Source organism: Schistocerca gregaria, chromosome X, assembly GCF_023897955.1.
Source record: "Schistocerca gregaria isolate iqSchGreg1 chromosome X, iqSchGreg1.2, whole genome shotgun sequence".
NCBI lineage: Eukaryota > Metazoa > Arthropoda > Insecta > Orthoptera > Acrididae > Schistocerca > Schistocerca gregaria.
The window spans coordinates 212,839,665-212,854,483 of record NC_064931.1 but is presented as its reverse complement, the minus strand read 5'-3'; the positions used below and the strand labels follow the sequence as shown (position 1 = coordinate 212,854,483).

General features: G+C 41.3%; 1 protein-coding gene across 3 annotated transcripts in view; it reads right to left on the bottom strand.

Moving 5' to 3' along the window:
- The window catches only part of LOC126298407 (diacylglycerol kinase 1-like), a 1,060,073-nt gene that overhangs the window by 185,669 nt on the left and 859,585 nt on the right, over positions 1-14,819 (bottom strand). For all 3 annotated transcript variants that reach the window (XM_049989725.1, XM_049989723.1, XM_049989724.1), the window contains 4 exons: positions 11,767-12,030; positions 8,860-8,980; positions 5,309-5,433; positions 51-185 (listed from right to left, as the gene is read on the bottom strand). In XM_049989725.1, the coding sequence (XP_049845682.1) occupies positions 51-185; positions 5,309-5,433; positions 8,860-8,980; positions 11,767-12,030 (645 nt within the window). The remainder of the gene's footprint in view (positions 1-50; positions 186-5,308; positions 5,434-8,859; positions 8,981-11,766; positions 12,031-14,819) is intronic.

Sequence of the window (14,819 nt, the reverse complement as noted above, 5' to 3'; positions counted from 1 at the left end):
CTGGATAAATACTGTGGATTCCACAACGAGTATTGCGTGGCTATACTCACCACACCCACAGAGAAGTAATTGTTGATGATTGTGTAAGGCACTGGATCTCCCGGTAATTCGTCTCCGCTCGTGCACTCTGGAATAACTTCGATCTGCCATCGATCCATCATTACCTGGGAAGCACGTTCTATTTTCTGGAACACAAAAAGTTGAGAACATTCAGTTGTGGAACGATTCTGTTACGAAAAACAATTGCGGTGTGCCCACTGCGAAGTCTTACATCCACTCCTGTAGCCCAATCTGTTAACGCATAAAGCTGTTGTAGCTACGGGTTGGAGGCTGCTGGTTCCATCTTAATGCTCGATTTTTTTTTTCGCAGGTGTTTAGCAGTCATGGGAGGAAACTCGTGGCAGTGGTTATACTACTAGTAGCTTTACTCATGTGTGTCTCATTTTTTTAAAGGTATTGGACATGTTAAGATACTACAATTGAAGAAAAACAAAATATTATAAACCATATATACAGGGTGGTCCATTGATCGTGGCCGGGCCAAATATCTCACGAAATGAGCGTCAACTGAAACAACTACAAAGAACGAAACTTGTCTAGCTTGAAGGGGGAAACCAGATGGCTCTATGGTTGGCCCGCTAGAAGGCGCTGCCATAGGTCAAACGGATCAGCTGCGTTTATTTAAAATAGTAACCCGCATTTTTATTGCATATTCGTGTAGTACGCAAAGAAATATGAATGTTTTAGTTGGACCACTTTTTTCGCTTTGTAATAGATGGCGCTGTAATAGTCAAAAACGTATAAGTACGTGGTATCACGTAACATTCCGTCAGTGCGGACTGTATTTGCTTCGTGATACATCACCCGTGTTACAATGGACCGTTTACCAATTGTGGAAAAGGTCGATGTCGTGTTGATGTATGGCTATTGTGATCAAAATGCCCAACGGGCGTGTGCTATGTATGCTGCTCGGTATCCTGGACGACATCATCCAAGTGACCGGACCGTCCGCCGGATAGTTACGTTATTTAAGGAAACAGGAAGTGTTCAGCCACATGTGAAACGTCAATCACGACCTCCAACAAATAATGATGCCCAAGTAGGTGTTTTAACTGCTGTCGCGGCTAATCCGCACATCAGTAACAGACAAATTGCGCAAGAATCGGGAATCTCAGAAACGTCCGTATTGAGAATGCTACATCAACATCGATTGCACCCGTACCATATTTCTATGCACCAGGAATTGCATGGCGACGACTTTGAACGTCGTGTACAGTTCTGCCACTGGGCACAAGAGAAATTACGGGACGATGACAGATTTTTTGCACGCGTTCTATTTAGCGACGAAGCGTCATTCACCAACAGTGGTAACGTAAACCGGCATAATATGCACTATTGGGCAACGGAAAATCCACGATGGCTGCGACAAGTGGAACATCAGCGACCTTGGCGGGTTAATGTATGGTGCGGCATTATGAGAGGAAGGATAATTGGCCCCATTTTATCGATGGCAATCTAAATGGTGCAATGTATGCTGATTTCCTGCGTAATGTTCTACCGACGTTAGTACAAGATGTTTCACTGCATGACAGAATGGCAATGTACTTCAAACATGATGGATGTGCGGCACATACATCGCGTGTGGTTGAAGCAGTATTGAATAGCATATTTCATGGCAGGTGGATTGGTCGTCGAAGCACCATACTATGGCCAGCACGTTCACCGGATCTGACGTCCCCGGATTTCTTTCTCTCGGGAAAGTTGAAGGATATTTGCTACCGAGACCCACCGACAACTCCTGACTGCATGTGTCAGCGCATTGTCAATGCATGTGCGAAAATTACGGAAGGCGAACTACTCGTTGTTGAGAGAAATGTCGTTCCACGTATTGTGAAATGCATTGAGGTTGACGGACATCATTTTGAGCATTTATTGCATTAATGTGGTATTTACAGGTAATCACGCTGTAACAGCATGCGTTCTCAGAAATAATAAGTTCACAAAGGTACATGTGTCACATTGGAACAACGGAAATAGAACGTTCAAACGTACCTACGTTCTGTATTTTAATCTAAAAAACCCACCTGTTACTAACTGTTCGTCTAAAATTGTGAGCCATATGTTTGTGACTATTACAGCGCCATCTGTCACAAAGCGAAAAAAGTGGTCGAACTAAAACATTCATATTTCTTTACGTATTACACAAATATGTAATAAAAATGGGGGTTCCTATTTTAAATAAACGCAGTTGATATCCGTTTGACCTATGGCAGCGCCATCTAGCGGGCCAAACATAGCGCCATCTGGTTTCCCCCTTCCAGCTAGACAAATTTCGTTCTTTGTAGTTTTTTCGTTCGACGCTTATTTCGTGAGATATTTGGCCCGGTCACGATCAATGGATCACCCTCTATACAGTTCAAGTTAGACAAGAATGGTACAGGTAGTCGAATGTGACCCTCTAGTAGAAACACACCTACATTTGTTTCAAGTAATTTATGGAAACCACAGAAAGCCTAAATTAGGATAGCAAGATGGAAAATGGAACCTTCATTCTCCCGAATACAAGACCAGTCCGTTTAAAACAGTTCTACGTCATTCGGTTTATCCCTTGTGTATCACATGGTTTTGGAAATAAATTATTGAAGTGAGTAAATAACAGTCCCTGATTGTCCATTCATTTCTCACCCTCAGATACTCCACGCTCTATACACACATTATTCCAGAACGTAACACGACACACACCGTCAGCTGACGTCAGGAGCATTTTGTGTATCGAAATCTCTCGTTTGGCAGCCTGAAAAATTGAGTCAACATTCCTATAGAATTAGTGAGATGTTGAGATCCGAAAGAGGGTAAAATATGATCATTATCCACTACATAACGATGGGCGCAAGGTTTCCCAGAACAGAAAAAAAGTAAGAAAAAAGAAGGAAAACAGTGTGAAATGTTCGTTTTAATAACAATTGACCTTTCGTGCTGCAATGAGAAGTGTGCCGTTTTCAAACTTCCTACACGATTGAAACTGTGTGTCAGACTGGGACGTTTTTCATATGACCAGACTTCCTAGTTGCCATCCTCTCCTTAGATCGACTAAATCTCAGCCTGATGTTCATGAGGGGTCATTGTTCTGTTGAGCTAAAATTTTGGAGATGACTACCGCACGTCGCAGTGTCTTAATCTATAATGAGTGAGAGCTCTATACATTATTTTCAGCTTCAAGAACGCAACGTGTGTGTATATGTTACGGTTGCCAATTACCCAGTATATCCCGGCAAATCCTGTATTTTGATTTAATTTGGACGAAATCCCGGGTCCTGTATTTTTCAAGATATAGGGCGTATTTTCAGAAATCCAACCATTTATTCTTTGAAAGTAGATGACAGCTTTGATATTCTTTGTAACTTACTTTCCTTTGTTTTCCCACCCCCTCCTACCGATGAATTTAGGCTCGGCCATATGACTTCCGTTCGGTGTTGCGTCGGGCCGATACCTCTCGATGTGTGACGAAGTGCTCCACTTTCACTATCGCTCAATCGGTGTAGTTGTCATCTGAGAGGACAACGTGTAGCAGTTAGGTACTGAAATATTTTGTATAAAGATAAGAGTATACTCGAGAAGAAAAATCACCAAGGAATAAATTAATAAAGTTATGTGTGTAACGCACTAACTGGCAGGAAACATACTCTGGATTGCACGTGTAAAGAAAAATCATCATAAAGCATATTCTTTATGCAAGAAGGATTTTAGTATTGCACATGGCGGACACACGGACTGTATTCAACATTTACCAAGTCCTATGATGTGAAACTTTCTGGCAGATTAAAACTGTATGCCCGACGGAGACTCGAACTCGGGACCTTTGCCTTTCGTGGGCAAGTGCTCTACCATCTGAGCTACCGAAGCACAACTCACACCCGGTACTCAAAGCTTTACTTCTGTCAGTATCTCGTCTCCCACCTTCCAAACTTTAAAGAAGCTCTCCTGCGAACCTTGCAGAACTAGCACTCCTGAAAGAAAGGATACTGCGGAGACATGGCTTAGCCACAGCCTGGGGGACGTTTCCAGAATGAGATTTTCACTCTGCAGCGGAGTGTGCGCTGATGTGAAACTTCAGTTTTAATCTGCCAGGAAGTTTCACATCAGCGCACATTCCGCTGCAGAGTGAAAATCTCATTCCGAGCCCTATGATGTCTTCAATTAAAAAAATACCATCTCTCAGCAAGGAAAAGCTTGTTAAAGATGGGCTGATGTTTTCACGTCGTTAAAAAATAGAAATGTCAATTTGCCTAGTCTTTTAAAGGCAATTGTGGTTGTTTTCTGTGTGCATGGATCAAATGCAGGTACAGACAGAATTTCTTCCGTTAATGAATAAAAAATGGAGTGACACACGAAAGGAGGGAGTATAGACTGTAGATCATATAAGAGCAGAACTTCAGGTTAGCGTAAATTATAAATACAGTTGTGAGGATTTTGTCTCTTTCATAAAAAGTGACACACTTTTACAGAAAGAGGCAGATCTGTTTCTAAATACCAGAATGCCATCAATAGTTAAAATATAAGGTTTTAAATCACAATAAGCGTAACCTGTCAAGTATTGAACCTCTCGATGTGTTTTTTCTTTATTTTTTGTACTTGCAGGAATGTATGTAATTTGTGTTGTTAATGTAATAATATAACTTTTTTATGGAGAATAATCATATAATACGATTATTTACTGTTTATTATTCTGTACGGAGATTCAACTTTAGGTCCCTTATTTTATGCATTTATCCCTTATTTTCACCTCTGTTATACACTATTGTCGCTTATCTCCACTTTAATGAGTTGAGAACCCTAGTGCGAGAATTGTGTGTGTGTGTGTGTGTGTGTGTGTGTGTGTGTGTGTATGTGTGTGCTCCTAAGAGGCAAATAAAGACAAAAGTCACGGAAAAACAACACAACATGGAGATATTGTATGATGGAAAGAAAAACCAAAAGAAGAAATATAACTCCACGGTGAAACCCACTGGTCGCCACGAAGCTGACCGACCACCGCGCCCTCCTTCACCATGCAGTATCATTTGGATTCGTTACTGGGTGTCATGGGGTCAGCACGCCACTGTCCTAGCCTTCCACAAACAGGAGTCGCTACGCCTCGTTCATGTAGCCCCTCAATTGATCTCAAAAGGCTTACTGCACTCCAGAATAGAACCCGGCTCTTCCCCGTGGCAGTCAGACACGCTGTCGGCTTAGCTACGAAGGCGGGCGGAAGTAATGGAGCGCCGTGCAGTGTTAAATGAAGAGCTTTCTCACATGACTGGATGCCTACCTTAAGTATTTTGCCGATGTTCTCTCCTTCATAGCCTCCGCCCCAGCGTAGGCATCTTGCTAAGTCGTTTCCGGTCCCAAGTGGTATGACCCCAACTGCTGGTTGTTGTTCGTATTGGATGCGATCTGCAAATGAGAAAAATCATCAGTTTTTGTTGCAGTTTTGCAGTGGAAGTAACGCAAAAATTGAAGGCAAAGAAGTTTCTACGTAGAAACTCGACGCCACAATCCTCGTACTGCGCTTCTGTACAGTTCACACTGCGCCAGCCGCTGCCTAGAAACCACACTAACGTAAATGGATCGTACCTCCCTCGATCCGCGCCGAAAGTGCAATTTTTCTAAATCGTCAGTTTGTGTCACTTTTATTTCTGAACAAGCCCTACATGTAGCATAAATTTGGACGATACCGATGATGATGATTAGACTGTCGCCTTCTTAGTCTGCAGCCGCATGGCGAACTGAGTAAGCGGCAGTCGTTGTCCATCACTCGCTATCTACGCGGTCCGGCCTAACACACCTCCGATCGGGCGACTACTCAGCGATGTAAGACGCGTGTGGCACATTACATGCCTCTCAGGCTGCGTTCACTGAGGTACCTAACCACAACGGTCGTCAGACACCGTCGACAGAAGTTGCCCGATAACGTTGGCCGACAGCAGTTGGCAGAGTGAAGGAGGTTAGGTTAGGTCACATTACGTTAGAGTCTATTCTATGAATGAAGTAAGTTCGATTTTAATTTCTCAGGGTGGGGTGGGTATCACGACGCCTCTGTGCTTGAATATGAGTGCTGCATAGAGGCTTGTGCTATTAAAAGAGACACCTAGTGCAAGTTAATGAGCTTTCCTGTCTCGTTAAGAACGTGGCGAGTACTATACACTGCCGCGCGGGATTAGCCGAGCGGTCTTTACCGCTGCAGTCATGGACTGCGCGGCGGAGGTTCGAGTCCTCCCTCGAGCATGGGCGTGTGTGTTTGTCCTTAGGATAATTTAGGTTAAGTAGTGTGTAAGCTTAGGGACTGATGAATTTAGCAGTTAAGTTCCATAAGATTTCACACACATTTGAACATACTATATACCCCGTCCTCGTTGTTGTTGTTGTTGTTGTTGTTGTTGTTGTTGTGGTCTTCAGTCCTGAGACTGGCTTGATGCAGCTCTCCATGCTGCTCTATCCTGTGCAAGCCTCTTCATCTCCCAGTACCTACTACAACCTACAACTTTCTGAATCTGTTTAGTGTATTCATCTCTTGGTCTCCCTCTACGATTTTTACCCTCCACGCTGCCCTCCAATACGAAATTGGCGATCCCTTGATGCCTCAGAATATGTCCTACCAACCAATCGCTTCTTCTAGTCAAGTTGTGCCACAAATTTATCTTCTCCCCAAATGGTTCAAATGGCTCTGAGCACTATGGGACTAAACTTCGGAGGTCGTAAGTCCCCTAGAACTTAGAACTACTTAAACCTAACTAACCTAAGGACATCACACATATCCATGCCCGACGGCAGGATTCGAACCTGCGACTGTATTTCTTCTGCCAATTCTGTTCAATACCTCCTCATTTGTTATGTGATCTACCCATCTAATCTTCAGCATTGTTCTGTAGAACCACATTTTGAAAGCTTCTATTCTCTTCTTGTCTAAAGTATTTATCATTCACGTTTCACTTCCATACGTGGCTACACTCCATACAAATACTTTCATAAACGACTTCCTGACACTTAAATCTATACTCGATGTTAATAAATTTTTGTTTTCAGAAACGCTTTCCTTGCCATTGCCAGTCTACATTTTATATCCTCTCTACGTCGACCATCGTTTTTGCTCCCCAAATAGCAAAACTCATTTACTACCTTAAGCGTCTCATTTCCTAATCTAATGCCGGCAACATCGCCCGATTTAATTCGACTACATTCCATTATCCTCGTTTTGCTTTTGTTGATGTTCACATTATACCCTCCTTTCAAGATCCTGTCCATTCCGTTCAGCTGCTCCTCCAGGTCCTTTGCTGTCTCTGACAGCATTACAATGTCATCGGCAAACCTCAAAGTTTTTATTTCTTCTACATGGATTTTAATTCCTACTCCGAATTTTCTTTTGTTTCCTTTACTGCTTGCTCAATATACAGATTGAATAACATCGGGACTCTGTCCTCAGTTATGGGAATAACCAGATACGTTTTACAAGTAAAAGAGATGCCGTGAGAAACGTTCTGTTACATACACGAGATAATTCGTGATGACCTTGAAAAGCTATCTATTAACACTCTGTTTCGCTACATTTATTTAAAGTTGCACAGTTGTACGTCAGTTAAACTTCAGTGACTGTCATTTAGCAAACGAGTGAAAGACAAGCATAAAGTGTAGCACAACTTAATATGTTGTGTTTATTAACATTTTCATAAAAGGATTGAGAAGGAAAGGCAAAGGACAATTTGGGATCACAAATACATTTCCAGGGACGGATTGTAAGGCATACGCGAGAACTTCATATCAAAATTGGTACTTTTTTATTTTACAACTGATGCCATACACGTGTTGGGGTGATATTCATTATTGTGTGTGTGTTGTCAAAGAGGCACAAGTATTACATGAGAACAAAAATAGAAAAGTATTTAGATTATCAAGAAAAGTGATACTACTCAAAGAATTAATTAATAACTACCTGAGAACGCCTCACATTCGACGCGAGTATAAAACTACACGTCCATATTACTGTTGTATGGATTGTAATGAAATTTATTGCTGGAATTACTTGGAATTTACAGGAAGCTTATATTACTTCGATATAAGTTCTAATAAATTCGTCATTTTATTCAAGTATTGCATTTCTGAGGTGTGTCACTGCTCTTGCCAGCTACCTTCCGGTTGACGAGTTACGCTGCTAGACGGGACTATGTTTGATGTTTCATTCTGGCTAGATTTTTCATAGCAATACGGCGGACTTGGGCTTCATCCACAGGCAACCAATATTTCGTAGCGTTCATTCTTTTCATAAACGGAGACAGCCATAAGTTAGTGTTTTGTGTCGTTCTCTTAACCTGCTCCGACTTTGAAACGAGTGGTTTCGAAAAAATAAAGAAAACGGAAATATCGTTACAAACAGCCACAAAAAAGCGGATGCAGTTTGCTGCAAAATGGATACTGAGCATGTAGCAGAATGTAAACTGATTTGTGCTGTAAGTCGTTAGCATCCGAGACATGTGAGCATAATGCTGCACCGGTATGTTTTATGAGGTACATGTGACATGGGTACGTTGTTTCAGTTCATAGATATGTTTAAGAAACTTTCTGCTCATCCAAAACAATCAAAATCTCGTATTCAGCATCAGCCAAATGAAATGACACACGTTCACAGCCGACAGACGATGAACCTGTCATTTCGAAACCGGTAACGGTGCTATTACTTGTAAATAAGTACCAACATCAGCAGTGGCTGGTTGCTGTTTTTAATGGGGTCGGAATTAAACTGTATTTTCACTTAGTATTTTTGATTACACATATTTTATTATTAATCGAAGTAACAGAACAAAAATTGCAGTGTGTGCAGAAACTTACCCATGGATTCGAGAACCCATCCCACAGTTCCGTCGCCTCCACAGCAGATGACCCTGACGTTGCATACGTCTTTGAAAAGGGTCAAGCCCACCATGGGACCACCTTTTGCAAGATTGTACACCTGTCGGGGTAGAAATAGCGTAAAGTTAAGGCAAACAAGTTCTCTGACATACAAGGGGGCTTCAAAAGTAAGTTATACATGTCGTCTCACGCTAAGATTATTGAACAACAACAGTGGTGCATTGTCAGAAGAGAGTATATGTTCTGCGTTTCCTGCAGCTCTGCTGTGGTACGTATGACAAGTGCCTCACACTGTGGGGATGAAATGGCGTGGCAACTGGAAATGTACTCCAAAGTCGAAGTACGCGGGACTGTACGAGTCTTGTGGGCGAAACGTCTGAATTACACACAGATTCACCGTGAAATTTTGGCAGTATATGGAGCAAATGCAATGTAGCGCCCAGCTGTAGTGAAATGGTGCCACCAATTTGGCCGTGGCGATAGAAAGGTGGATGGAAAAATTCAAAGAAGGGCAGCACGTTTTGTATTATCGCGAAATATGGGAGAGTGTGTCACTGAAATGATACAGGATTTGGGCTGGACATAATTAAAAGAAAGGCGTTTTTCGCTGCGACGGAATCTTCTCACGAAATTCCAATCACCAACTTTCTCCTCCAAATGCGAAAATATTTTGTTGACACCGACCTACATAGGGAGAAACGATCACCACGATAAAATAAGGGAAGCCAGAGATCGTACGGAAAGCTATAGATGTTCGCTTTTTCCGCTCGCTATACGAGAGTGGAATAATAGAGAATTGTAAAGGTGGTTCGATGAACTGTCTGCCACGCAGATAAATGTGATTTGCAGAGTATCCATGTAGATGTAGATGATGCTGATCAGGAAGGAAGGCCATCGACATAGATTACAAACGGCCCATTGCAGGCAGCCGAGGAAGTGATTCGCACCAGTTCCAGATCTATCACCGATGAAGATGTTGACACAGTGTTTATCGAATGGCTTCGTGACCAAGGGGCGGATTTCCACCGTCGAGAGAGTGAACGATTGGCAGAAAGTCCCCACCGTTGTTTACAAACACTTCGTGACTACCATGAAAAATAGTGCCACGTATCTACGTCGGTTTGAAGTGTAGTACTTCTTCCAATAACAGTTACTTGATTTGATATAATAGTGTGTAACTTACTTTTGAAGCCCCTTAGTTGAATGAACACTCCTATGTACATTAAGACAAGGAGAATGTAACTTAGAAGTTACATACTTATCTCCGCAAACTGTGAATCTTAGAAAACAATCATTAGTCAATAACAAGTTCACGACAGCATTTTTTTTCTGGCGTCAATAGAATTCTTGAGCACAGTCAAAGGTGTCTGCGCTTAGTGCAGGTGCTCGAATTGTCAAACAATGTCTATGATGTTCTTACCCTGGCTCAACTACTCCGTTCGCGGCACTTAGGCCTGTATATTAAACGACATATTGAGAAAATACAACACAAGAGCCCTCTTGCAACAGTACAAAAGTATATTGTCCGGCTCAGTGGTCTAGTGGCAAAGAGCATGTCTCTAAACAGAAAGATCATGGGATGCAGTCGCAGTCGGACAACGGAACATTTCAGTCTGCCTTTAATCTAGTCTCTTTCTTAATTAAACTGGTATCTATTTATATACCCTTACTTTTATATGGTTGACAATCATCCCTGTTATCTCTCCACTGTATTTAAGTTTTATTCAGTTCTCCAGTCAGAATCTTCCAGTCCACAAAAATATTCAAAGCAACCGGCCATAGCACTTTGATTTCCTTTTATCAAATACTTGCTTTTATGTGGGGCTTCCTTCTGCGTTATGTTTCAGTCATTTAACATGTCTCAGGAAATATGTTAGTTAGTTAGTTGGTTGCGGGTTCCATTGATCAATCGCACGGTACGGTAGCCGTTATGGTGTGGAACGTGTAAAGTGCACAAGAAATGCACATATGAATCAAAATTTTATATTATATATATATTACAATACAGAGTTAAAGATTAGTATTTCTATTATTTACCCCATACCCTTAAATAGCACAAAAATACGTATACTATATTTATAGATTTATCTATTCCTATTCAAGAATTCATCTATGGTTTAGAAGGAGTTGTCAAGGAGATATGATTTCAATTTATTTTTGAAGCTATAACTGCTGTCTGTCAGACATTTTATTTAATCTGGTAATTTGTTGAAAATTTTTATAGCAGCATATTTTACGCTTTTCTGTGCCAAAGATAGGTTGAGTAAAGGATAGTGTAAGTCTTTCATTTTTCTGATATTATAATCATGAATGTAACTGTGGTTTTTAAACTGGTCCATGTTGTTGAGAACAAATTTCATTAGCGAGTAAATGTACCGTGAGGCTGTTGTAAGAATTCTCAGTCTTTTAAAAAGATGCCTACAAGATGTGCGACTATGAACCCCACACATTATTCTAAATCACTTTCTTTTGAGCAGTGAATAATTTTTGTCTAAATGTTGAGTTACTCCAAAATATTATTCAGTATGATATCAGAGAGTGAAAGTATGCAAAGTATGTTAGCTTACTAATTTCTGGACAATTATTCTGATTGCAAAAGTTGCTGAACCTAGTCACTTTAGAAGATCCAAAATATGAATTTTCTAATTAAGATTCTCATCTATGTGTACACCGAAAAACTTGGGATGCTCTACCCTGTCTACTGACTTCTGTTAATGTGCTGCTATATTTATTGAAGGGCCCGTACTTTTTGCAGCAGAAATTTGGATGTACTGTGTTTTTTCAAAGATTAGACCAAACCCATTTGCAGAAAAACAATTAATGACTTTTCCAAAGATCTTGTTTGTATGGTTTTCAATTGAAGGCTGTATTGCAGTAGGCACTTACCTGGCGGGGGTTAAGCAGGTACTGAAATTTATGGAGCATTCGTTCGCCTTGTCGTCCTCCAGATTTGGGATTTACAAAGACCACCAACGGACACGTGTTCGGTGGCGGCATTATCTGGAAGGACATTGGGGGGTACGCTCCTTCTGCATGTTGGTAGTGGCCCATTGCGGTCGTGGTGGTCATGGTGGTCGTGGTGGTCATGGTGGTCGTCGCAGTCATTATTGTTGCTGGGTGTGGTACTGGTTCGGCTGACACCGACTGGACCTGTAACAAGAACGTTACCAATCACAGCGCACGGATCACTCGTAGCCCTACTACAATAAAGGTGACAAAAGACATCAGGATGATTTCTTGGACTATTTACAATTTATTTGTGGCCTCATATGAGCAGTTTTGATCGAAGAGGGGAGGAAGTGTCATGGGGTTCATGACCTTCAATCCCCCCTCACCCCAAAAAACACTTTACTGTAGGTGCTTATGTCTTTAAAAACATCCACCTTCAAATTTTTCGATCTGAGAAAGTATTACAAAGGCAAGAGCCTGAAGCAAAATCCTTGGAAACCAGCAGTCAGTATTGTACATCTCCGCGACAAAGATCCCAACTACAAGTTATAAGTCCCGTGGCTGAGAAGTCTCAGTCACACCTCTATCCACAAATACGTCCCTAAATTCCTCGGGGATTCTTGATAGCAGTCTGAAATTCCCGGAGAAATGCGACAATGTCAGAATCAAGATCGCAGCACGAAACAATATCTTAGGTAAATTCTACGGCATAAGTTGGGGAGCAAGCTCAGATGTGCTTCGAACGTCAGCTTTAGCCTTGTGTTACTGAGCAGGGGAATTGCTCCCCCTGTATGGTACCAATCTTGCCACATGAGTAGTGTTGACATTGCTCTTCGCCAAACTTGCAGCCAGGTGACAGGACGCTTGATACCAGCTAAAATCGACCCAGGATAGCACCACCTAACACCAGGTGGATAATGGCAGCCAAAACCGAAAGAAGCAATGTCAGAACTGCTGACAGACCTCCACTTTGTAGGCATGAACCTGATGCTCAACGTCTTCGGAGCAGGAAACCTTTATCTCTAGTGCCGCACGGATATGTCTGAAAAAACGGACACGATACATATAAAATAAGTGCATATATGCACTTTGATAACAAAATTATGTCCTCTGTGCAGATACACTCACTCGCCCGAACCCTTGCGGGACTCATCTGAACAGTTGCTAGAAAATAGGGGATAATGGACGGATGATAATACATCTCAAGTGTGCGGTATGTGGAGAGTTGTGCTCGACCGGAGGTGTGCTGGTTAAGGCAACCGTTCTAGAGAAGTAAATCATCCGGGTTAGAATCCCAGTCCAGCTCGACTTTCCACATGTCGCAGTTGCATTTAATATAATTCTCGTGTGCAGCTGAGATCCGAAAATTTTCCTTTCATCTAGTTCATTTCTCGTGCTGTGAAATGCGAGGAAGTACAACAGCACTTAAAGTAAAAGCAACAAGATATCATTTGCAGCATTATATTCCAGAATTTAAGGATAATTTTAGTTCAGATAGACATGCCCTGTTCTGATAATCATATGGGAAGGTAATACGGCTGAACTGCGATTTAAAGTTACACGCCCCTTTGGAAGGGGAAGACATGTCTGAGGATAAAACAACTCTAATTACTCATGCAGTTCCGGGCTCTTTCTAGTGCCTGATAGATTTTCAGTTTATTGTGAAGATTTATGTAGGCTATTTGTGTCGGCTGACAGCTCTTTCTAACGTAAATAATCCAGTGTTAAGGAAGTTTTCCCCAGGTATTCAAATATTGACAGTCCTGAAAAGACAACGCTAGGAAAACGTAGTTTACAAGGTGTTACAAAAAAAATCAACAACAAACTCGTTCCGACGATGAAAATCTCAAAATCTGGTTTATGTTAGACGAAACTTAAGATCCTACTAGCAGGAAAGTTGGGAATGTCATTTTTGGGGTATTACAAAATGATGAATGATTTCGAGAAGTTTTTTTGCTATCTAGCCAAGAAATGATTACTCCGAATCATGTGACAGTTGCAAAATTATTTACTGAAGCAAAACAAATTTTGTTGAAAATTGTTGAGAAGTTTCACAGTGTTTTACAGTTAAAAACAGACGATGTAGCTCATACAGAGAATGCAGCTGTAAGTTTTGTTGTGGGTTATCGTAAAATTATCAATGTTACATGGGTTACACACGGTTTACAAGGACTATGTGAAGACGTTAAAGCAGTATATCACAATGTGGATCAACTAATTTCTAATGGGAAAAGAGTAGTAATTAAGTTGCCGAGAAGAATGCCCGTATTCAAGACTAAAAATCACGAAGTACTGCCACCCACCCCAGTAAAAACGCAGGGCGGAACTTGGATCGCTGCAGTCCTGTGTTAGGCAGAAACCTTTGATGGTTTTGCCTCAGTAGCTATTGTACTGGACAGAGATTAAACTTTAGTTGGCATCCTTCAGGAAATGTTGAAGAGACAATGTTAAAAAGCGACTAGGCGTTTATATCTGCTAACCTGCGTTTCCTTAACAGCACAATTGAGTACTTGAAAAGGAAGGGATCGTGCTGTAGAAACAGATCAGCATGTTCATGACTTCGAACGAAACCTTACCAATCTTAGTGGATTTACATCACAAACATGCCAAAACAAATGAAGACGTATGTCTGAAAACAAAAGTGGCCTTCAAACTTCGTGCAAAATTAAAAATGTATTAGATGGCCCTCAAGAAGACGGTATCGATGTGAGTGTGAGCGGCGTGGCCTGCTACAAATTTTCAAGATGCTCATTTCGTCAGTATAAGGCAGTGTTTCGGGGTAATCGTGATGGACATCTCGAGGTTCAGTCTCAATGTGCATTTTAATTCTTCAGCAATCAGTGAGGCAAAGCATAAATTGCATTCGTGAGTACTGCATATTGTTCATATTCACATAAAATATGTTGAAATATAATAAAATACTTTTACTTTCCTCTCATATATTTGAAGTTGTTTAAAAAAATAAAAAACGAATTATTTCCTAATTTTTA